General features: G+C 47.4%; 7 protein-coding genes across 7 annotated transcripts; 4 read left to right on the top strand and 3 right to left on the bottom strand.

Moving 5' to 3' along the window:
• Nucleotides 1–306: 306 nt before the first annotated feature.
• EYB26_008570 (uncharacterized protein) lies at nt 307–1,103 on the bottom strand (the record flags this gene model as incomplete). Its single annotated transcript, XM_054267821.1, has 4 exons — nt 307–390; nt 447–487; nt 552–683; nt 737–1,103. 4 exons carry the CDS (start codon nt 1,101–1,103, stop codon nt 307–309), a joined length of 624 nt encoding a protein of 207 aa, XP_054123796.1.
• A 607-nt stretch (nt 1,104–1,710) lies between these two features.
• EYB26_008569 (uncharacterized protein) lies at nt 1,711–2,918 on the top strand (the record flags this gene model as incomplete). The annotated part of the gene is made up of 3 exons (XM_054267820.1): nt 1,711–1,809; nt 1,869–2,164; nt 2,228–2,918. 3 exons carry the CDS (start codon nt 1,711–1,713, stop codon nt 2,916–2,918), a joined length of 1,086 nt encoding a protein of 361 aa, XP_054123795.1.
• Nucleotides 2,919–8,494: 5,576 nt separating this feature from the next.
• Nucleotides 8,495–10,481, top strand: EYB26_008568 (uncharacterized protein; the record flags this gene model as incomplete). The annotated part of the gene is made up of 5 exons (XM_054267819.1): nt 8,495–8,577; nt 8,738–9,072; nt 9,124–10,039; nt 10,098–10,295; nt 10,367–10,481. The coding sequence occupies 5 exons, from the start codon at nt 8,495–8,497 to the stop codon at nt 10,479–10,481; spliced, it is 1,647 nt and encodes a 548-aa protein (XP_054123794.1).
• Nucleotides 10,482–13,455: 2,974 nt separating this feature from the next.
• Nucleotides 13,456–14,205, top strand: EYB26_008567 (uncharacterized protein; the record flags this gene model as incomplete). The annotated part of the gene is made up of 1 exon (XM_054267818.1): nt 13,456–14,205. The coding sequence occupies one exon, from the start codon at nt 13,456–13,458 to the stop codon at nt 14,203–14,205; it is 750 nt and encodes a 249-aa protein (XP_054123793.1).
• Nucleotides 14,206–14,558: 353 nt separating this feature from the next.
• Nucleotides 14,559–15,597, bottom strand: EYB26_008566 (uncharacterized protein; the record flags this gene model as incomplete). Its single annotated transcript, XM_054267817.1, has 4 exons — nt 14,559–14,927; nt 14,978–15,416; nt 15,468–15,485; nt 15,554–15,597. The coding sequence occupies 4 exons, from the start codon at nt 15,595–15,597 to the stop codon at nt 14,559–14,561; spliced, it is 870 nt and encodes a 289-aa protein (XP_054123792.1).
• Nucleotides 15,598–16,328: 731 nt separating this feature from the next.
• On the top strand, nt 16,329–18,840 carry EYB26_008565 (uncharacterized protein; the record flags this gene model as incomplete). Its single annotated transcript, XM_054267816.1, has 3 exons — nt 16,329–16,473; nt 16,530–16,897; nt 16,954–18,840. The coding sequence occupies 3 exons, from the start codon at nt 16,329–16,331 to the stop codon at nt 18,838–18,840; spliced, it is 2,400 nt and encodes a 799-aa protein (XP_054123791.1).
• Nucleotides 18,841–19,199: 359 nt separating this feature from the next.
• EYB26_008564 (uncharacterized protein) lies at nt 19,200–21,925 on the bottom strand (the record flags this gene model as incomplete). Its single annotated transcript, XM_054267815.1, has 7 exons — nt 19,200–19,902; nt 19,954–20,633; nt 20,681–20,964; nt 21,019–21,560; nt 21,620–21,732; nt 21,789–21,812; nt 21,869–21,925. The coding sequence occupies 7 exons, from the start codon at nt 21,923–21,925 to the stop codon at nt 19,200–19,202; spliced, it is 2,403 nt and encodes an 800-aa protein (XP_054123790.1).
• Nucleotides 21,926–22,238: the final 313 nt, after the last annotated feature.

The following is a 22,238-nucleotide window of genomic DNA, read 5'->3' as shown; positions in this document are numbered from 1 at the left end:
ATAAAGCGTACCGGTAGTGGGGTCACTACGGATTCCAGAAGGTGGAATTTATGCCTGAAATACAAGGCAACAACAAAGATATATCTTGTGATTACAGACTTCGAATCCATCTGTATGCTCAATGTGAGTATTCAACGGGGTGTCATTCGGATTTTTGTCTATTCCCTTATTTATCAAATAATCGACAAACATGCTCCAATGGCTTATCGTCCGCAATCTCCTGGACAACCCTTTATCCGATGATGAGCCAGACGAGGATTACCCTTAGAACATCACGAATATCGCTAGCTCCGTGAGTTAGCACATCTATTTGCCGGTGCTGCCAAAACCTCCTGCGCCGCGGACACTCTCTTCTAATTGCTCGACAACAACGACGTCGGGGGTATATATCTGGTAAGTCGAGTTAGCATGGACAATCTCCCTAGAAAGGTAGGATGAGACTATACTCTTTCCAAAACAAGCTGAGCAATTCTATCTCCTTCCTTGACTATTCAATGAATGTGTGGTTAGCCGATGTACCCGGAAGAACAAGGCTCAGCGCCGTGTCATACCAGTAAAGTCTACATCTGAAAAGTTGAAGAGTAACACTTTGACTTCGCCTCGGTAGTCTGCATCGATGACACCAGCACCAGTGTCGATGAAGTTCTTAGAGGCGAGCCCGCTTCGCGGGGCGACACGACCGTCTGTTGAACCGTCAGTATTCTTCTTGTCGTCTCCTAGACACGAAAACGAATACATGTGCCCTCGGGAACCGCAATAGCTAATCCAGTATCAACCATACCCTTCCCTTTTGCGGGAATTACAGTCTCCTTAGCGCTGTAGAGGTCATATCCAGCGGCGAAAGCGGAACCGCGAGTAGGAGCTTTGGCTGATTCAACTAATTTCTTCACGAGGAGAGGAGGCTGAGGCTGGGAGAGAGAGGTGACTGCAATGCCATTTCCGTCGGTAGAACCCATGATTGATGCGATGCTGTTGCTTTCTGTCGCAATAGTGGTCTTTGTTCGTTTGGGGAGGGGTGAAGCGGGGAGTGAGGGAGGTTCGTGGATGGCAGTAGCAGCAGTAGAAGCGATCTCTGGAGGAGGTGGTGTGGTATCCCTAGTCATGGTATATTTTGAATGGATAGCGAGAAGTTTGTGGGAAGACGTTCTGGATCCAATGGGCCTAAATAAGAACCATCCCTTGACTGCAAGTCGCAACATCCCATCGCCAATTAAAGTCGTCGGATGACTCTTTGGGACGCGTTTCTTCAGGCGGTGAGCGACGCGCCCGCGTTTCTCATCATGCCCGAAGAGGGAGAGTGATTAGGGTATGCCCTAATCGCATGTCCAGTTCCTCCTCTTACCACTTCAACCTCGAACTACATCGTTTCATGGAGATGAAAACAGCTCATTATCATTCTCTGATATCCCTACCCCTGCATCGCACCCGTTGTTATTTTCGTCAAGCATACTTCGTACGATGGCGGACAATTGACAGTCTAGCCTCTTTGAGATTCCGCGGTTATTTTGGGGGCTGCGTCTGGAGAAGCTGCCAATTGCCTCGGCTGCCGGCGATAACAAGTATTCTGGGGTAACATCCGTCATGGATGAGGATTCTACACAACCACAAACTTCCTATCATTCAGATTTCAAGTGATTTTGGATATGATTGCAGGAACTTGATCTTGAATCTTTATCAAAAAGGCCTACGTCCTCAGAGCAATAAGCAGCAATGGCTGGTCCCGTGCGGCAACCCATCGACATCCAGTCATTGGAGAGGTTCATTGACAGTAATGTGCCCTTGATCAAGACTCCACTTGATGTGAAGCAGGTGTGGCGACTGGTTTCAAAATAGAGAGAAGAATTGGAAGCTAATTCTCAGCTATTCAGTTCGGATTCGGCCAGTCAAATCCAACTTACCAGCTCACCGATGCCACTGGCACGAAATACGTCATGCGCAAGAAGCCCCCTGGCAAACTTCTTTCCAAGACGGCGCATCAAGTCGAGCGAGAATATCAGATTTTGCATGCCTTGCAGCCAACCGATGTCCCCGTACCGAAAGTATATACACTGTGTGAGGATGGCAATGTGATTGGAACGGCTTTTTACATTATGGAGTTTCTAGATGGGAGGATGATCACCGATCCTGCTATTCCGGGTGTGAGTGCTGAAGAGCGGCATGAGATGTACGTTTCCTCCTTTTGCCGTTGTAGATGAAATCCGTCTGGCTAACCCTGGATATTCAATAGATGGCGTGACGCAGTTCGAACTCTTGGAAAGTTGCACCGTGTGGACCCCAAATCAGTCGGAATGGAGAAGTTTGGCAAACACACTGGCTTTTATGACCGCCAAATCTCAACGTTAGGACGGGTATCTCAAGCGCAGGCCCAAGCTGTCGATGTTGACACAAAGGAGCCTGTTGGAGAACTCCCATACTTCCAGGAGAACGTGCGCTTCTTCTCAAACAAAAGCCTACAGCCCCGAGACCGGACTACATTTGTACATGGTGATTATAAGATAGACAATCTTGTCTTCCACAAGACCGAGCCGCGAGTCATTGGCATACTGGACTGGGAAATGGCGACCATTGGTCATCCACTTTCAGATATTGCAAATCTAACAAGTCCATGGTTCCTTGACTCAGCCGAGCATAAAGCAGAGCATTTCCAGCAGTCCCTCGGTATGCCAACGAGACAACAAAGTCTCCAGTGGTATGCTGAGGTAACGGGATACGATCCAATTCCAGACATGGATTGGGGAGATGCTTTCTTTGCATTCCGTGGCTCCGTTATTATGCAGGGAATTGCTGCGCGCTACGCGTTACGCCAGGCTAGTAGTGCACGAGCACAGGATTATATCAAAAATATTAAGCCGTTTGCTAAAGAGACTCACCGGCTAGTGAAAGCGGTTGAAGCGAAGACCATGAAAGGTCGTCTGTAGGTGGCAGACGCATGGATATACTATTAGCCGTGTGAGTTGAGGTTGTCTAATTTGGAAATGGACTGGGATTGTCGGTGGTGGCTGGGTTGAGCTTTAAATTACCTCGAATCAAGCAATATGATCACGGTTTGGTGTGGTGTCGGTCATTGCAGCTTTATTGGCCCTGGTTGAAATCTAATCTGGTGACTATGATCAATATATATATCCTAGGTAGCAGTCATGACTTTGCTACTAAACTACATGTACGGTTATAACTACTCATTGTCAAATTGAACCGTATCTCTGGATATCATGTCAGGGATCTTCTCGAGAGACGAGATGTCCTCCGTCTTCAGACTTCTCGTCATGATCCGGCATACCTATCAGGCCCGAGGATCATTCTCCATGATTCAGACCTGTCCTACATACCCATGCAACAGACACGTTCTAGGCGATATCTGAAAGCCTAGTCTCCTATATAAACCTTTCATCCTTCGATTTCGATCTAATGCAGCGGCACTTAATCGCCCCGTTGTCAAACCACATGAACGCCGAAAGAAGTCCACGGGTACATTGTCTTACAGAAATGCTTAAGCGAACCACCAGGCCTAGGCAGCAGCCATTTGAATTTTACATCCGTATATCCCCAGTTCTGGATTGCCGAAGTCGGATCAATGCATCTATCCATTGCGGCATGGATGGGAGATATATATCTCCACACCTCGGATCTGCGAGATGGCGATGTTGCGTTCTGAACACGTAGTTGTACGCATTTTGGAATGGGGCTAGATTCCATGTCCACCTCCATGCCAACAATGACACAGGGAGGGGTAGACAAATTGTTCTACCGTACCCATGGTTATCTATCAGAAGATATCCAATACCTATTGACAAGGCAGGTAGGCATGTATTCCAATATCAATGCTGCGTCGTAGCAGAATATAGACTTTCTCAGAGCAACAAGGCATTGATAAGGCTTTGCATACGAGCTAAAAGGTACTTGTCTACCTTGAATGGCACGAATGTACGTCAAGTTGCTGATGTCAACGATGGTCAGTCTTGGAACCTTCGGCAACACGACACAAGCATAAATGAGTTGAAAGATCAGATTTATCACACCGACTTGATTGGAATACATGTACTTAATCTACATATTGAAGAGAAAATATATTTTGGATTGAGGTCTGGAATCAATAACGCATCTCCAGAGCTGGTGAAACAATCGTCCGGTACTCCGTACACTATGTATATTATAGATGGAAATGAAGTAAAGATTGAGTCAAAATTCGCTCATATCCATCTCTTTTCGTACATCGTGATTTGGTCGGGGATATGGGAGGAGGCATACGACGCAGATCCCATCCGGATCAACGAATCAGACAATAGGCGGCTCAAATGATCGACAAGAAATTGTTTCTCAGAACTTGGCGGATTGTCTGCATCCGGTCAAGGCGTCCTGTAAAAGGTGGCATGGATTCTGAAGTTCTTGGACATGATTAGCGGTGCGTGCAGGGAGTACTACCACAACTCAGACCAACAATGAAATCGTGCGGCAGAGGCATGTGTCATTGTAGGTATAGATAGGCAGGGTATTTGAGTACAACTCCGGTTCGGTCTACTACGAGTAGCGACATACTAGGTATGCTAACTACGCTCTTTCAAATCTATCTCGGGATATGGACTGCAGTGACACGTACTGTAAGTGCATTTCCAACGCCTCGATCCAAGCGCACGGATGTCCGCGCCAGCCGTTTTCTATTTCTAGAAATTCCATCTCCAGATCTGAACCGGGATCATGACTCAAGAAAACAAAGGAAAAAGCAAACAGAAGGGATCGGAGTAAAAGATCAGATACGAGAGAATACGAGACACAAAACACAACAGGCAAGCCGACGACTAACTACAACTTATCTTAGTTCAGCCTTTCAGGTGCGGCTCATGCATATGGCTTATGAAGGCATAAGCTTGGAGCCTTGGAGGCCTTGAACTTTTTTTTTTTCAATTTATTCTGCATATTATCTTTGATGGCGACATTGGAGATGGATGCCATTCGTCAGTATGCTGGTTTCGCAATCAATGGAACGCAAATGCCATACATGGGTTTGATGATGTTCCTACGAATCCGATATGATCCGCTACTGTTGGCTGTTGGTTTGCTGACTACGTACTCTGGTAACTAGTTAACTAACTAACTAGTTAACTAACCAACTAACTTACAGAGTAGTTAGTCAGCTAGCTAGTTAACTAGTACTACATAACTAACTACGTACGTACTTAACTTACGTGAAAGCTCCTAAATTCTTGGATGCCAATGACAACTACATATTCGTGTATACCTAGTACATACCGGCTGAACCTAGGTAGTCCCCTGCTTGTCGCGCGGGTAGCTTGTTCGGTTCAATGTTACGCTCGCCTCAGTTTTGGCTCACTGCATACATTTCAGATTTGGTTGGGAACCAACTGTGATGAAGCTGGAAGAAGCCAAGTGAATCAATTCGGAGCTGTACTCCGTCCGTTGTTTGCTGCTACGTATCAGTGTGTCACAAGGGCGCAATATTGGCGTGTTTAACCTTGATAGCACATTCCAGGGCTGGAGCCGCATGATGACTTGGGTGTTTGGTTTGTGTTGCATTGTACGAGGTATATACATCGCATACCACAGCTACCAGGCACGGATACTACATAGGACACACAGTAGTACTACTCTACCGGAGTTAGGAAAGCCCGGTCAGAATGGACCATGAGGCTGACTGACCTGGCATGTGGGGGGGGATGGTATTCTAACCGCCTTGCTTCCCAAATGAAGATAAGTACGTAGTATTAAATACTATACTCCGTACAGATTCATGATAATCATTACAGAAGTTGGGATGGATGCAAAAAAGAGCTCCTCTTTCTGTTCATTTCGACTTATCTTTCAGGCTGTCACTCGGATAGTACGGATATACGGAGTGAGTGCATGGTTTTCCAAAACGCAGATTAAATGATAAATAATAAATCATAAATACATCAATGCGGCTAATAACCGGGCCAATCACAGCCGGCAAATGCCGGAGCGCTGCCGTGTGGGCTGTGTGCCATACAGTCTGATTGGATGCCGTGGCCCCAGAGTGGAGAGACTGGTCTTGTTAGCCTCCTTCCCGCCCTTCTAGACACTATGGAGCGATCTGATTGGGCTGTTGGGCCAAGCTGCGCAATGTCTTAAGCCTCCATCAGAAAGAGCCGCACAAATCCGACCTATCGAAGCCCCGGGGCCCTCCGGCTGCCGAGGTGCCATGTCGTCTCCCTGGAGTCTGTAGTAGCTTCTTTGCCATCTACGTCGTACGGAGTACTCCATAGTCGGTTCTTTGACCTTGTCCGATGAGCCTCGCAGATCGCTCCGTACTGGTTCTGTCGATTTATTTCATTTTATTTTGAGTTTGCCTTCATTTTCATCTATGGGTCCGACTCCGAGGTCCAGTGGCCCTACTGAACCTAAGACTAGCCTAGAATCGACTGGCTAGGCTCTCCAATGGAACGCTGAAACTAGAGCATTGGCCTGTGCTTCGCTCTTCACCAGGTCCAAGGCCAAGTCTCACTGTGCTACGTAAGTCTGTGGGCATTATTAGAAGTTAGCGCGGGCGAGGACTAACATATTTATCCCCACCCTAGTGACCGTCGCTTTGTGGCGCAAGCAAGGCTTCGTCAGCTCGTGTGTTTTATTCGCTCTACTTCTGTAGTAATCCCGTCCGGTCTCTGGGTCTGCTCAACAACCAATCCCCGAGAAGTCAAACAGAATCATCATCGTCATTGTCAGACACGTTGGTCTTGCTAACCCCCTATTGATGGAATCAGTCAGTAATCTTCCCGCCCTTTCATATGAAACCTTCCTTCAGACATGAAATCGTACGGTGTCAGGTCAGTAGATCCTAGCTAGATACACCATCGTCTTCGTCGAGTTCGTCCCATTCAGTGTACGTATCTGTACGCATACGTAAGTCTACCCAAGGTGGCTTGCCAATACGCGAGCGGCTCGACTTAGTTTATGTTCCCCTCGTACTCTGTCATGCGCTTGTACGTGGTCAAATGCAGTTGTTACTAGTAGGATCACACGCTCTGCTGGACTCCTCTCATTTGTCCTTCAAATCGTGGAACTTCCCAACAACCTAGAATTTTTCCAACTCTAAAGAGCTATGAGATCTGGTCCGAATCAAAAGCAAGGTAGCGAGAAAGACCACAGTCATGAAGAACCACGTACCAGCTCTAATTTCATAGTCTCCCGAACTCCACTTGGTGACATTCCAATTTTCCATCGTCCCAAAGCGGGGATCGACTTGGTCTTATCGTCCAGTCCGATCGTCTATTGCGGCACAACATAGGCTGTGAGGCTCGTGCCACATTTTTCGCGAGAAGTCTTTTTCAAGCCATTTCTTCTGTTGAGGAAAGTATCGGCGACATTAATTGCGAATTTCTTTGGCCACCGTCTGTGTGAATCCGAACCTAAAAGGAGCCTCAAAGGGGTTTCCCGGTTTCCTCGGTCTTGTTTCTGCCCATATGATCGAACCTCGACTTCAACTCTTCTTTATCCAAGGTTCAGGGAAGTCACTTGGCTTTGGTCTCTATTTTGAATTTCTGTCTTCCAGAGTTTGAGGTTGAAACGCAAAGATTTCTTTTTTTTTTCTCTCTCTGTGTCTTCCTTGATTCTCCTTCCTCCATCCATAAATATTTTTTTTTCAGCCTCCTGGTGGCCGCAGCGTCGTTGACCGCTGCGCTCCACCGGCTCCCGTATTACGCAGCAGCGGCTCTCCCGCGCTCTAGCACTAGTTCCATACCGCATCGAGTGACTACTCTCAAGTACCGTGCCGAAGAATTGACACTGGTTGTGGACAACCGTTGCAAGTATATCATTGTCGGCTTGGTACTGTGCCGACGATCACGGAGAAACTGGTGTGGCCAACTTGATCAGTTGCCAACTTTTTATCATTGCTGAGGGCTCTTCGATTGGCATTGCCACTCTTGCCGCCGTCGCAGCGTAGAAAACACTTTTGTGGTGATTGCGTGGCTCGAGTTCCAGTTAGCCTCGACAGTGACTCCCCGCACCCTGTGATTGGTTGATTCTCAAAAAGCAGTCGTCAGCTCTTTTAAATCGAAGCCGCCGTGGGTTTCCTCTCCTAAAGAACATTGCGTTGTTGCATTGCAACGGTGCGGGAACTTGGAACAGTTTTAAACCCAAAAAAAATACAGGGGAAACATTTGCAGCCAACCACTTAATTAAACAAAAGCGTTCCGTTGCGGCTCTGCTCGTGACAAAAGGTAGACACGACTAAAGGGAAGGAAGGAAGTACCTGCTACTTCCTTACATACTAAGGGTGTCAAAAGGCAGGCGCGAGGCGCTTCCCTAATCCGGTATCTATTTCAACGGTAAGAACGATCTTCACCTTCGGAGCGCTCCTTCCTCTTGTCACATATCTATCCTCTTATATATCATCGGCCTCAACTTCCTCTTTCCTCAATACTCTCCCTCTCTCTTACTATTTGTCTGCCCTTACGACCCTCATGCCACACTGCAACCATTCCACATACATCTGTCGCTCCTTGTCTTTCAGCCTCTTCCTTCCATGAGCGTTGCAATCGCCTCCTCATACTCCAATCACATGGGAGAACCATGGAGAGCTGCTACGAGCCAGCGTGTGCTTTCCCAGTCAGTTTCCTGCTTCGATCAGACGAAGCCTTGCACATCATTGTACAATCTATTCGTTGTCGACTTGAATATATCCCATGTCTTTCTTTACCCCTCCCCCCCATGCCTTTATTACATCATTCTACACTAGCAGCAAGAATCCTTACTGACTTCATTCAAGGTACTGTCCTTTACCAGTTGGATACCCTTCTGCTCAACGTAGTGAACATCCAGCCAGCCCGGCTTCTACAGCTGTTGGCTACTCTCAGAGACCCCCTCGTCTCATCAGTAGGAGTCATCCATCGCGAACTGTGCTCCATGGTTGGCACCAAGTCGCCTTCATGTTCCCCGACGTGTACGATTCAGATGACGCGTTGAATCGCTCCCCCCGTTTGCAGCCCTCAGTAGTCAACTATGGACCCGATGTATCAATTCCTCCATTCTTGCAGGAAAAGCAGAAGCGGGCGTCGGCAAATGGCAAAAGGGACAGCTCGTCAAGTCCCACCAGCTCGGAAGGTCGGTCGCCCAAGCATCGTCGTCTGCACAGGAAACCTAAACCGTCATTAGCCGACGTCGTCTTGCTAGGTACTTTAGCACCTGATCGGCCGGACATTGCTAGAGAAGTAGGAGAGGGCTCGCCTCCGATAGATTCTGAATCCGAAGATGACAGCCGAACGCGTGTGGCACACATCTCTTCCAAATCAAATGAAACCCAAGTCGTGGCTGCCAAAACTGCCCTTGGCCTGATGACCGAGGAGCCTAAGCGAAACCACACCTCTTTACCATCGATCCATCAACTAGTGTCTCAAGATCCGATTTTGGCAGAACCGCCTTTTGCTGTGCGGCAGACTTCCCCACCACGATCCTTGCAGCCTTTGGGAAGACCTAGACAGGATAGTCTGGCAACTTCTAACGTGGGGAAGTATACTATTCCTCCGCCGAACAACCTTGATTTTCCCGCCCTTCAAGCACCTACGCCCTCAGCAGCGAGCTCTCCAGAACATTCGCAGAGTTTGCCATCTATAGGTCAAGCGCTGGCAAGTCTGGATAGCGGTGCTGCATCAACACCCTTTGCTCCAACGCCAACTCCACAACTTTCACGAGGCCCGAGTACTTTGAGTACCATTTCTACTGGACCAACTCTCGAAACATCCTTTGCACCATCGCAGATGCCTACGCCTTACTCTCATCCCTCCCCAATGAGCTTGAAGGATTTGTCGGCCACATCGCCCCTTTCACAACCTCAATATGCCATGCATCCCCCTAGTCTTACACCCGATACATCCAACATGACAGCTTATAGCGAAGCATCACTACGAGGAGCACCAGTCGGTAGAAGCCCTACACATGGTTATCCGACTCCCACGGAAGTGCGAGCAGCCGGCGAGGAACATCCGGATGTGTTGATCTCAGGTCCCAGTATGTACAAATGTTCGTATCCTGGCTGTACTGCTGGCGCTTTCCAGACACAGTACTTATTAAAGTAAGCTCGCATCCCAGAACCCAAATCCGTGTTTCGGCCTGACTAACCTTGATAATAGCTCTCACGCCAATGTTCATTCTCAAGATCGTCCTCATTTCTGTCCCGTTGCTGGGTGTCCTCGCGGAATCGGAGGCAAAGGGTTTAAGAGGAAGAATGAAATGATTCGTCATGGTCTTGTGCACGATTCACCGGGATATGTGTGTCCGTTCTGCACTGACCAACAACATAAATACCCTCGCCCTGATAATCTGCAAAGGTATGCTTACCCAAGTCAATCTCACATCAACGTGATCCGCACATGACTTTATTCTAATTATCACAACTTAGACATGTACGAGTTCATCACGTCGATAAGGACAAAGACGATCCATTATTACGAGATGTTCTTGCTCAAAGGCCAAAAGGTAGCGGACGGGGACGACGACGTCGTGGCCATTCTTGATCAAGACCTATCTTATTGAGGAATTGTGCCATATCGTGAACTCTTACGTGGACCTCTCCCGATGACCACTGCAGAAATCACACAGCTATCTTCTCTAAATGCAATGTCCCTGTCCTGGGCCAAGACGATGAGAAGAATCCGAGCCTAGAGTTGTCTGTTCGGTGACTGAGCTTGGAATTCCGACTGCTATAACACGCTGCCTTGAGAATAAAACAGAAGTCCACAACCTTGACGGCCGTCGGTCATTACGAAACAGTATGGCATCTGCTGCGCTCTCGAGCACTGACAAGTCGAGCAACGAGCTGTAAGATACTGAAGTACAAATCAACTGCGACGTGTACCGCGAAATTATCAAAGGGAAGCAGCAATGCATGATACTTGTACTCACTCACGTGAAAACAGCGATTTACATATGGCGACACGAATTAGAAGCCGTGCAACCTATGAAGATCATATTGACGATCTTTGACGAAGTGATGAAAAATAACAATGTTTAACCCCGAATCTGGAGAGTCATCCTTACTCTTCCGCGTCTCTCATACCCAGAAATGGTTCCTCAATCACATCCTACCACCACAGCACGGACTTGATATACCTCATCGAAAAAGTCCTAACAGCGAGACCAATCTTTCAATATAATATTTATAGCACGAAGTGTACATAGATAAAGCGTTCTTTTCCCCTGCTCTTGTTATACCCTTCTTGTACTTTTTTTTGGCATGCTACACATGTAGTATTCTCGACAGACTTGATATATTCATAAACATACTTTGGGCTTTTGGGCCCTTGCCTTTAATTGTCTCCTTCTAAGGTTCCATTCTCTACTAGATCCATAGTTTGATGATGGCTGTGCTTTGCCCCTGAGTCAGTTAAGGTTTCAAGGTTTATTGGCACTATAATTACCTTTACGGCATGAAGCAAGTACTACATGGGATCCTAATGATGGGACCCTCCGGCATGGTCATGGTGTCATACGTCGTAGTATATCGAATAATTACTGTCTCTCAAAATTGCATGAAACAATACTTCGTGCCTCGTTCGTCCCTGTTAATGTTAGCTGTAGCATGGAGGCTGAAAATTGGATTCAGCATTGTCGAGCAGGCCCTGGAGGTAAGTATCCGAGCGATGAACACAAACTATGTATGGTAACTTAGTTAGCTAGATGCCTTTACGCACGTACGCTTTAGCAGAGTTCAGCACAGATCATTAATAATTGTACTAGTTAAGTGGAGGCGCCCTCGGTAGAGTAACTAGAGTTTCCAGAAACTCCGGGGAATATTATGAGACTAAGAGTTGTCAGGACTGGAGATATTTATCGCAGCTGAGCTGAGACCGTTCGTTTGCTAGAAGAATGCGTAAACGGGATTTATTGTTCTTGGCTGGCTGCTCTAAAATTAGTCATGACTGACGAACGCCGGCACTCCGGTATGTTCTGTTTGAGAAGAGCTCATCTTGTATAACCGTACAGTATGCCTAGTTAGAATCCCTGGAACGTGGGCGCCCTAAAAAAAGAAACTATTCGACGGAAAGACCCTTGCTCCAATCATCATTTACATCCAACCGATCAGATCCGATCGCTAGGTGGGTAAAAATTGGTAAGGCAGATTTCCGAATTATCCAAACTGAAGAAAAGGAAAAGGACGAATTGTTGGAATTTGGTGCAAGATCGTTGGCTGAAATCGCCCTCCCACTGGCTACACACCCAATGTCCAAAAGAGGCAATTTCTGCTGATGATACTTGGCCCCCGTGACAAGTAATATCATAGTCATCCTATGAAAACAAAGTTATCGTCAAATAGAAATCTAGGAGGAGCCGCTCCAGAGGCGGCTTCTAGAACTAGAACAAGTCATTTCTCAATCTATGTTTCGAAATCTGATTCGCCTTCAGCGACGGTTTTAGCGCCAGGGCTACACCAACGTGCAGAATATGGACGCATGTTGTACAGTTAGTTACTGGGGGGGCGGATTTTCATGTGCCACATTTTCACTTTTCTTTTAGTAAGGTTAGCGTGCAGATGCATCTGAACAACTGCGCCGCCTGTGTATCGATGTCTGTTGGGCCATTTCCCCCCCTCTGCGGTTCTGGGGGGGTTTTTTTACATTTTTTTTTACAGAAACCCTTCTATAGTCGTCATTTGCAAGACTCCTATTGGGTTGAAACCTATATCATGACCATCATCGTGCATACGCTCCGGTGGCTACTGCGCATGGCGGGCGTTTGGCATCATTGTTGGTTTGAGCGTATACTTGGTTACGTAGGCGCCTTCAGCTTGATGATACCATACATATGATTCGAGATCCGGACCCTTCCAAGCCTGAAAATCTGGAGAGGTTTCCCGGAAATTACTATGTCAGTTTCCGTAGTTGGTTGGATACTGCGCCGCTTGATCACAGAGAGAAAGGCTTATCTTCCTTCTTGTCGTCGTCTTTTCTGCCCCCCCGCAGCAAACTTGCCGAGATGCATTTGAATCGCCATACGGTGAAGATCATGCATTGTCTACATCCTGCAGGTGGAGTTTTGTCCTATATAGAGTCTCAGGTGGTACTTCAAGTAGATTCCTAATACATCATAGCAACCATGTCTTGGATGGAAGTTCCTGGTTTGATAATGGACTACTGTAGGTCTGTATTCCTCAGCTAAGGTATCTTACATTCCTGGTTGGTACATACCATATTCGACTATCTAGAAAACTGTTATTATTAGATCCACACCTACTGGATTTGGTTGGTGATTCGGATTGCCCAATGACCCAGCTTTGGATGCACACCATGTCAACAGTGTTTTGAGATATATCGGGGTCACTTCAACTAGCTTGTCTCTAGATGGGATCCTTCGTCGAACCTCATTGTTGAGATGGTATAAAACTGGAATGATATTTCCAAGGATTCAAGGAATCAACCACATTTTCTCTTGAGCGGTGGTAGCAAAGAAAAAAAAAGCCCCATCTACCAATATCTCAGTGCTTATCAAAAAATGTCAGGCTTCTATCCTCACCAAGGCCAACGAGCCATGGATAACGGAATGGACGAGGAGTTGGCCCGTCAATACTACACCTGTATGGGATATCAAATAGGATCTCCCTCCATGACCTCTCAATTTCCAACAGCCATGCTTGATGCAACGGGCTATGTGCCTGCCAACTCTGTTTCATCATCTGACTATCATGGCTCGCAGTCAGGAAGACATTATCAAAACCCCTATACAATGTCTTCCCACCCTACCGCAACCATGCAAGAATACCACTCTCATCAGTTGATGGCGTCTTCACCTCCATCATACCCTGGCTACATACCTGAATCAGCATATCAAACCTCCATGCCCTATCCGCATGCCCAACACGACGAGTACCTACTGCAAGATCACGCTCTACGCCGCCAGATATCACCCTCCGACGCCCAAGACCTCGAGGAATACGGCATACAGGACCCATCAACCGGAACCTGGCGCTGCCGCTACCCCGGTTGTACATCAAAAGCTGTCTTCACGCGCGCGTGTGACTTGCGCAAACATTTCAATCGACACAAGAAACATCTCTTTTGCCGCTTTGATGGTTGCCCGCAGGCAACTGATGGTGGGTTCTCGAGTAAGAAAGATCGTGCGAGGCATGAGGCGAAGCATAACCCGCAAATTCCGTGTGAGTGGGAGGGGTGTGATCGTGTGTTTAGTAGGGTGGATAATATGAAGGATCATGTTAGGAGGATTCATGTTAGGGGGAGTCGGTAATCGCAACACTAATACTCCTGTTGTGCAACGTGTTATCCTTCCTATGTTCTATCTTTTTTGATATGCATCTTGTTTGATTTCATCAGCAGGGTTTCCCCTAGGTGGCTATTACGGCATTACGTGGAGTCTGTTTCCTTGATGCATCATGAATAGGGCATAGCATCAGCAAGTCTTTGGATTCTTTTTTTTTTTTTTTTTTGTTTTAATTTTTGGTTTTTGCTTTCTCTTGAAACACGAATCTTACTTTATATGTCCATTGGAGTATACCTTACGTTAGATGCATCCAGAACATAATCGATATCATAGTTCCTATAGAAATAATCCACGGTACGAACGTTTCCCAGAACTTATGTCTATTGAGGTAGGCCGTCTTCCTCAGACAACAGTGGCGACCTTACATCAGGAGTTTTGTTGTCATTATCTTCTTCTGGCTCTATGCGAGACTTGTAAAGCACGTAATGCTGATAAACGAATAGCACGTCAAAGATGACTGTCACGTTTCCCAGCAAGAACTTGATAGGATTGCCAGTGACACCGCTCCAGTCAGCCTCGAAACTCGAGTCCAAGACCAACTGTGCGAGAGACAGGAACCCACCGGTCAAGTCCAACAGTATCTGTCGGATATCCCAGCCCGTAGTAGACTTTCGCTTATAGTTGAGCCACGCCTGTGGAACGTATTTGACGACTGTAATGACCACCTTAATATAGGACATGGCGTACAGCTTCATGATATGTCAGTCAATAACCTTTTATAGTGCTCAGGTGAACATACTAGATCAATCCAAGCCCAAGAAAATGGATCCGAACCACCATCAGGACTTTTACCCCAAATGATAAATATCAACAAAACAATTGTTAGCAACGAGCCCCAGAACAGTCCGGCAATTGGCTTGCTGACACGTTGATACGGTGCAACCTTGAAGCCCCAAATAAAAGGGAAGAATTGCGAGTACACGATACCGCTGAGGACGACAGCGTGTGCTGCAAATGCTAGATCGTTGAACTGTACAGAAGGAATCGGGGAAGCAGGGTTACGGGCTGCGTACTGTTTCCGGATCAGCGGCGAGTACAGAAACCCAAGACAGTAGATGGCGTAGCAAATGAATCCAAGTGTATTGATGGTGGGGAAGTCGATAGCTAGGCCGTAGGTGGATCGGCGACGGATATTGTTTAATGGTTGTGGATAGAAGGAAAGCGACCAGCACACGGTACTTTTTCTGTAAGTACTGGATACGATATCAAGGTGACAAGTGATCACTTACTATATCCAACCTAGGAGCCTGGACACAAAGAAGAGAGCTCGTTAGCTGCTGGTGTCCTCAGTAAGATGTCAAGACAGGCAAGATACCTCGACAGGGCCTTGACGAAGACCTCGACATTATGCGATGGCATGTTGGTGGCAGCTTGCGATTCTGACAAAATAACTCAAAAGGAACCGAATGTGTTTGACTTAAAGTCTGATACGCGCAGCTGCTCAAGGCGACATTATACAGAGGTAGTGTCGAGCAGAGAAGGAAGTCTTATCAGATGAGATGAGATCAGATGACATGGCGTGCCCGGCGATAAGCATGATAAGATAAGACAAGATAAAATAGCAAAGGCTGCAGCAGCCTGAACCCTCAGGCCCCGAGATGGTTGTCCGCGACAACGCATCCGTCCCACCTCTCAGCCGCTCCGCTAAGCCCAAAAGAGCAAACTGTTGTTCGCCGCCGTTCTTCTGTCTGCCAGTCTAGTCCTCCTGCCCTACAGCTCATCTCATCAACCGCAGCTATTGTTACCCTTGTTGCAATTGACATCTTGAAGTTGTGTATGTTTTTCAGTGTGTGGAGAACCGACTGAGATAGTATTGTTCTTTCCGGACACTCGACGATTGGCAGATTATCCCCTCATCCATTCACCTTCCATTCATCGATAACGCAACTATTGACATCGAATAACGCTCTCACCAACACAGGTTCAACAATATCAGATCTTATCACTCGTTATTGACACGCATGGTGCATACCACCGCGTGGGGGATCTCACGAGATCTCCTGTATTGAGTTGAACAACATTCCTCGCCTTAACAGATCGATCGAACGTGTGGATACTCCATAGAAGGAATTCACATTCTCGTCACCACGATGCCGGACACACTCTCCCCCGCAGGGAGTAGTACTTATGCGTCGGATACAATGTATGTTGGAGATGGGACGTGGGATAGTACGAGAAATACATTCTTGTTGCCGAACTTGATGGGCCTCAACTTTGATACCATGCGATACAATGGTCAGTCCGATAGTGATCTGGAAGATAAAATACATGAATGCTAATGTGATTACCAGGTATGGGTAACCGATTTAGAGATATGGATGGATACCATTCAATGATAGTGGCACACGGTGTAATCGCGACAATTGTTTTCCTCGGTTTCGTTCCAGCTGCGATTATGATAGTACGATATTACTCATTTTATGACCGCTATTGGGCCTACAAGTACCATGTCTGGCTTCAAGTGTTGACCCTGCTATTGTCGACAGTTGTGTTTCTACTGGGATGGTTCGCAGTCGGACCGCAGAGAAGTCTTACCAATCCACACCATGGAATCGGCTTAGCACTATATGTTATGGTGGTATTTCAGGCGTTCTGGGGTTGGCTTTCTCGCAAAATTGAGCGAGGTAGGAGGCATTATCGTTCGCCGTTGATATTAGTGGTATATTTATCCGTCAATTTAACCATTGAACATTATGAGTGCTAACTGTTATCCAGCTTCACCGATGGATAGGCTGGGCTACAGTACTTCTAGGCATGGCTCAGATTCCTATGGGGTTGACTTTATACGGCTCTCCAAAATCCTTGTTCATCCTCTTTGCAGTAGGAGCTTTCCTTTGGCTTGCACTGTTCCTCACTTGCTCTTACATATATGATGAAGATGGCGTGTACTATGGTCCCGATACAGACAACCGCGGAAGCTATGTATCTGGGCCGCCGCCGGAGGAGAGGCGTCATAGTAATTTTGGTCGCGTGGCAGGAGCCGCCGCTGCAGGCGCTGGACTAGCAGCTCTCTTTGCGCGCCGAAATCGCCACCACGAAGAAAGCGATGTCCATAGTTCTCAATACGATGAGAAATACTCCGACGAAGGTCGCCGTCCTAATTGGACAAAGCGGGTGCTTGAGATTGGTGCTATTGGTGGCGGAATTGCATTGGCGAGATCAATGTTCAACAGAAGACGGGAAAGAGAAAGCGACAATGAGTCTGGCCGATATCGTCCAACACATGCTCATAGTGATAGCATGACCGAGGATACAGTGAGTAGGGTGGAAGAAGGTCGTGCTACCTCTGGAACGCAAGGGCCTTATATGCATCCCGCTAGACGTCAGAGCTATAGCTCCATGGACTATAGTTATTACACGCAAACAGATGAGGGACACGGTGATCAAGCCGGCCAAGGTCATGGAGTACGAAATGCCATTCTAGGAGCGGGAGCATTTGCTGCCGTGAGAAATATATTCAGGCGCCGAAAAGACGATGACGAACAACGACGTATTGAGGAAATCAAGCGCCGAGATATGGAAGAGGAGCGGCTGGCTCGAGCGAATAGCAAGAAAAAGTACACAGGCGATGGCTTCTTCCCACGAAGACAACGACCGTCACAATCAGTACTTTCCAGCGAGATGACCTCGGACATGACGCCGCGTCCACCGCGCACACCCGGCCCTGTTGAGGAAACGGTCATGACTGGTGGTATTACCGAGGGTACAGAGAGTGTAGTACCTCCGGCTGCTCCATCGCACCGTATCGTGTCTGGAAGTGCCTCTGGCACAGATATTGAAACTGCTGCCGCCGCAGGGGCTGTTGCAGGGGCCGCTGTAGGATCAGCAAGCCGGCACCGTCGCCGCAGTGGCAGTGGTAGCGGCAGTCGGTCGAGGAGAAGTGATCCTCGCGATGAAGTGTCATCACCGCCAGTATCTGTCAAAGTCAAGATGCACAATGACGGGCGACATGTCACTCTTCGGAAATTGACCGAAGAAGAGGCAGCAGCTAGCAGAGAATCAAAACGCCGGTCAAGAGAGCGACATGGATCACGTAGACGGGGTAGCGCCAGTTCTCTTTCAGGAGGCGAAGGCGCCGGCTCAGACCGGTGGCGACGTGTTGAGGAGATGGAGCGCCAACAAGCAGAGCATGTGAGGCGAGAACAAGCGGCAGCTCGGGCAGCCGAATCTGCAGCTTCAGCAGCAGTAACAACGAATGTGTCTCATCCTCCAGCACCAGCACCAGTGCCACTTGCACCACCTGTACCGCCCGCAGCATCCTTCCAGTCTGGTCCTCTCCATCCACCAACAGCGTCTTATGCCGCCACTAGTCAACTATCTGCCCCGCCACCTCCTCCTGGGCCTCCTCCACCACAACATCTATCACCAGCTTCACACGCAGCGACGAGCCAAATGTCCATGTCACAGCGACCTCCATCAAACATGCAGCATTATCCTCCTACAGCAAGTCAACAATACCCACCGACTGCTAGTATCACATCTCCTACCTGGACAGGCACAGAAGCAAGCGCCGACTACGCCAATAATAGGAGAAGACGCCGAGCAGAGCGAGCTCAAGCAAGAGCGAGACAACAAGCGCAGCATAGTGTTGAATTCACTTGATTGGCCTTGTCAACGATAAAATGGCTTACATATTCTTTTCTTACGACTTCATTCATGCCTGTATCAATGATCCCTTTTTACATATTCCCATTTCGTTCCCCTTTTGACACCATTTTGGACAGAATAACGTTGAGACAGGAGGTTATTTGAGGGAGCTCAAAATTTTTTGTTTTCTTCTTTCTGTAATGCAATTTCCGGATTGATGACTTTTCACCCTTTGTTTATTCCCCTGGCTTTGAAGCATTGTACATGACCAACCACTTATTTAGTTCATGGGCGTTATCGCAACCTAACTTTTCATAACTGTATTGAATCCAATTGATAAATGTTCTCGTCACAAACAGAGCTAAGAACGAGGTCTATTTAATAATACTCGATAAATCCATCTCCAACAGCGACATAAGATTAACATTCCCATTAAACCAATTCTCCAGGGACATTGCATCGCCACTGCCGAGACTCGCTTCGAGATTCTCGGCTGTGTAATCTGTTGGCACTGCTGATGCCGTCGCGGTCATTTGCGGTGCTAATCCATTCTGCTGTGGTGGTGGTTGTTGTTGACCTATGTTCAAGAAACCAGCCGCATTCGGAAATCCGAGGGCACTGAGGTACGGCTCAAAATCGTCTATGGGGAATTGTGATGACGATGAGGGGTTGGTGTACTTGAATGTGTTGTTGGCGTTGGTGGTGGTGTTGGGCTGAGGAGTCGGTGGGATGTTGAGTGGTGTTGTCGTTGATGCTGAAGGCGAGGTTAGGGATTGCTGCTGCTCTTGATGATATTGCATGTTGTTTAGTTGACTCTGCTCAAGACCCCCACCACTGCCACTATCGTACTGGTAATGATGCTGCTGCTGTTGAATCTTGGTCTGAATATACAACTCCGCAACACGATGGAAGACGTGACATAGTCGACGAAGTTTCTCAGCTGCCTCGACTGCTTCACCGGACGTTTGGAGAGAAGAGACAAAGTCTCCGAGGCATTTCACATCCGACAGGTTTGCGGTTGCGATGGCGTGACAGAAGAGGACCATGAAGGGAGTAAAGGGGCAGTTAATTAGGACCCTATCGTAATACATATTAGTAAATTTCTAAAGTAGAGGACTAGAAACGTACCAAGAAATGTATCCATGCCAGATATAGCTGTTTGTATGTTTATATCGCTCGGTATTCCGCTGATGAGCCCTCAACGCCTCCCTGGCCATACCGATACATTCGTTACTGAAGATAGTAGAGCTATCCAACGGCCCCGGCGGAACAGCTCGATACGCCAACGTCGAAAGACCATAATACATAATCTCGGATGACGACGCGGCGGCAGCATAATAAAGCGGGTTATATGCTCGCGAGGGATCGAGCTGGTTTTGCGATTCTTGATACCATAGTTGCATATCGGCTGTGAGCTGTTTTGCCCTTTGAGTTCGATCTGCTGCTGGTTCTGAAAGCGCACGGGGAGAGTACAGTTCTTCGTAGATGCGGCCTTGGAAGTAGCCGATTTTTATCCATTGGTGGTACATGATGTCCCACATTGTCATTTGGGAGTCTGCCGATAGATCAGAGAGAGGTAAAGTGATGTCAAAGTCTTGCATGATGGAAGAGTGGCCCATTCGAAGTGATAGGCATTTGTCGAGGATGTAGGTGAACCAAAACATGCGCTTCTTAAGGTTGGTGTCGAGCTGATTGTCGCCCGGTGAGCCGACAGATCTGTGGTAGCCGAGCGTTTGGCAGAGACGCGCTGCTGTTGAGACGAGGGCCCAGCAGAGAGAGGGTTGCGATATGTCGATTGCGTAAGACGCCTAAAATATTTAGTTTGAAGCTTTTTGTATGTGGATAAGTCACTTACACCAATGAGTATTGCTTGAAGGTTCTCGCTATTAGGCGCCATGAAGACACTGAACCGACTAATAGCATATTCGAGGTTGGCACGGCATATGACTGCATTCGCAGCGGCTTCGGGGACATTCTTTCCTTCTAGGTAGGATATTTGCTGGAACAAATAAAACAGCCCTCCATTGACTAGGGCGAATGTACCAAGAGAGTAGTCCTCCGTCGCGAAGTAGACCTTTTTGCACAGTTCATTGAACTGCCCAAAGTCGATAAATGGATGTTGCAGGAAATTCTGAGATTCTGCATGGAGATCAGCATTTGCGGCATTCTAACGTGGAGGTTACAGCAACGAACCCTTACAAAGTCTCAAAAGTGACACCACGGACTCAAGAGGCGGCATCTTTGCCGACGAAAAATCAATACAAGAAGATGCATCGACCTGCTGATTCGGAAAGCGGTAGTCGTGGTTCACAGGCGGCGAATGCTGTTTGTCAATGAGATGTCGGAGCGCAAAGAGAGCTTCCTGCATCTCGGGATCGCGAGTGAATGATGTATAGTCGTTGCTCATAGCATTTTCGATGATGCTGCTTGCGTGCACTGAATGGGCGCTTAAAGATGAGGCGCCTTCAAAGGCGACGTTGGTGGTGTTGCTGTGGCCTGCTTTGAGGGTATGGTCGCCCCGGGTTGAGGGTGTTGGTGGTTGTGCTGGTAGTGACGGTGGGGATTGTACGGGAATCTTTTCTATCTTGAGTGTGTCTTGTATGGATCTTGTAGCTGCGATTGTTGGATTCATTGCTGGTGCTAGATGTTGAAAAGTGGCCGAAAGAGAGGTCAGGTTTTCAAGTAAGCCCTCAATACGAGCCAGTCGCTCTTCAATGATCTCGATTTTCTTCTCACTACATTTCTTTTAGTATCGAGCAGCATAGATAATAGTACACAGCCGTTGGGGACCTACTATTGATCAGATATCAAGATCCGTTGCCGCTGTTCTCTGGGTCTGTTGGCTGTCCGGCACGCGAGATTCGAAGCTCTGCAGTTGGAGCAAGGTGATCTTTTATCACATTTTATCTGGACCAACTTGTAAGCTTTTTTATCCAAACCTAGGCTCGAGGTTCGTGAGCTACCTTTCTGTTTCGACAATTATCGCACTGCATCGAGGATGTTAGTGCATATATGTACTTGATATAGAAATGAAGAGTCTTACCGCCCGCCACGTCGGCGCATTCTCACTCCTGCTTGTATCGTGATCTTCTTCCGGCATTATGAAGACACGATCGATCAATAATATGTATACAGAGGAGAGTTGGCAACGACTCTGATGTTTACTACGTAGGATGACACGACTCGAAAACGAGTAGCTTTGATTACCGGAGCCCGCGGATGCCGGCGAGTGGACACCGATTCATTGCTTTTCATTGGCCGTCACCTTGTATACCTTTACTGTATAGAAGCAGTCGACTAGAATATGATATTGTAGTACGTATTATCAACTAAACATTGTCAAAAAGTAGAATCAAATAATAATGTCGCTTGCTGAATATCATTCATTATAAACATACAAAGTCAAAACAATC

This window comes from Talaromyces marneffei, chromosome 6, assembly GCF_009556855.1.
Source record: "Talaromyces marneffei chromosome 6, complete sequence".
Taxonomy (NCBI): domain Eukaryota; kingdom Fungi; phylum Ascomycota; class Eurotiomycetes; order Eurotiales; family Trichocomaceae; genus Talaromyces; species Talaromyces marneffei.
Note: the sequence above shows the minus strand (reverse complement) of the source record. Positions and strands in the feature narration are given on the sequence as shown.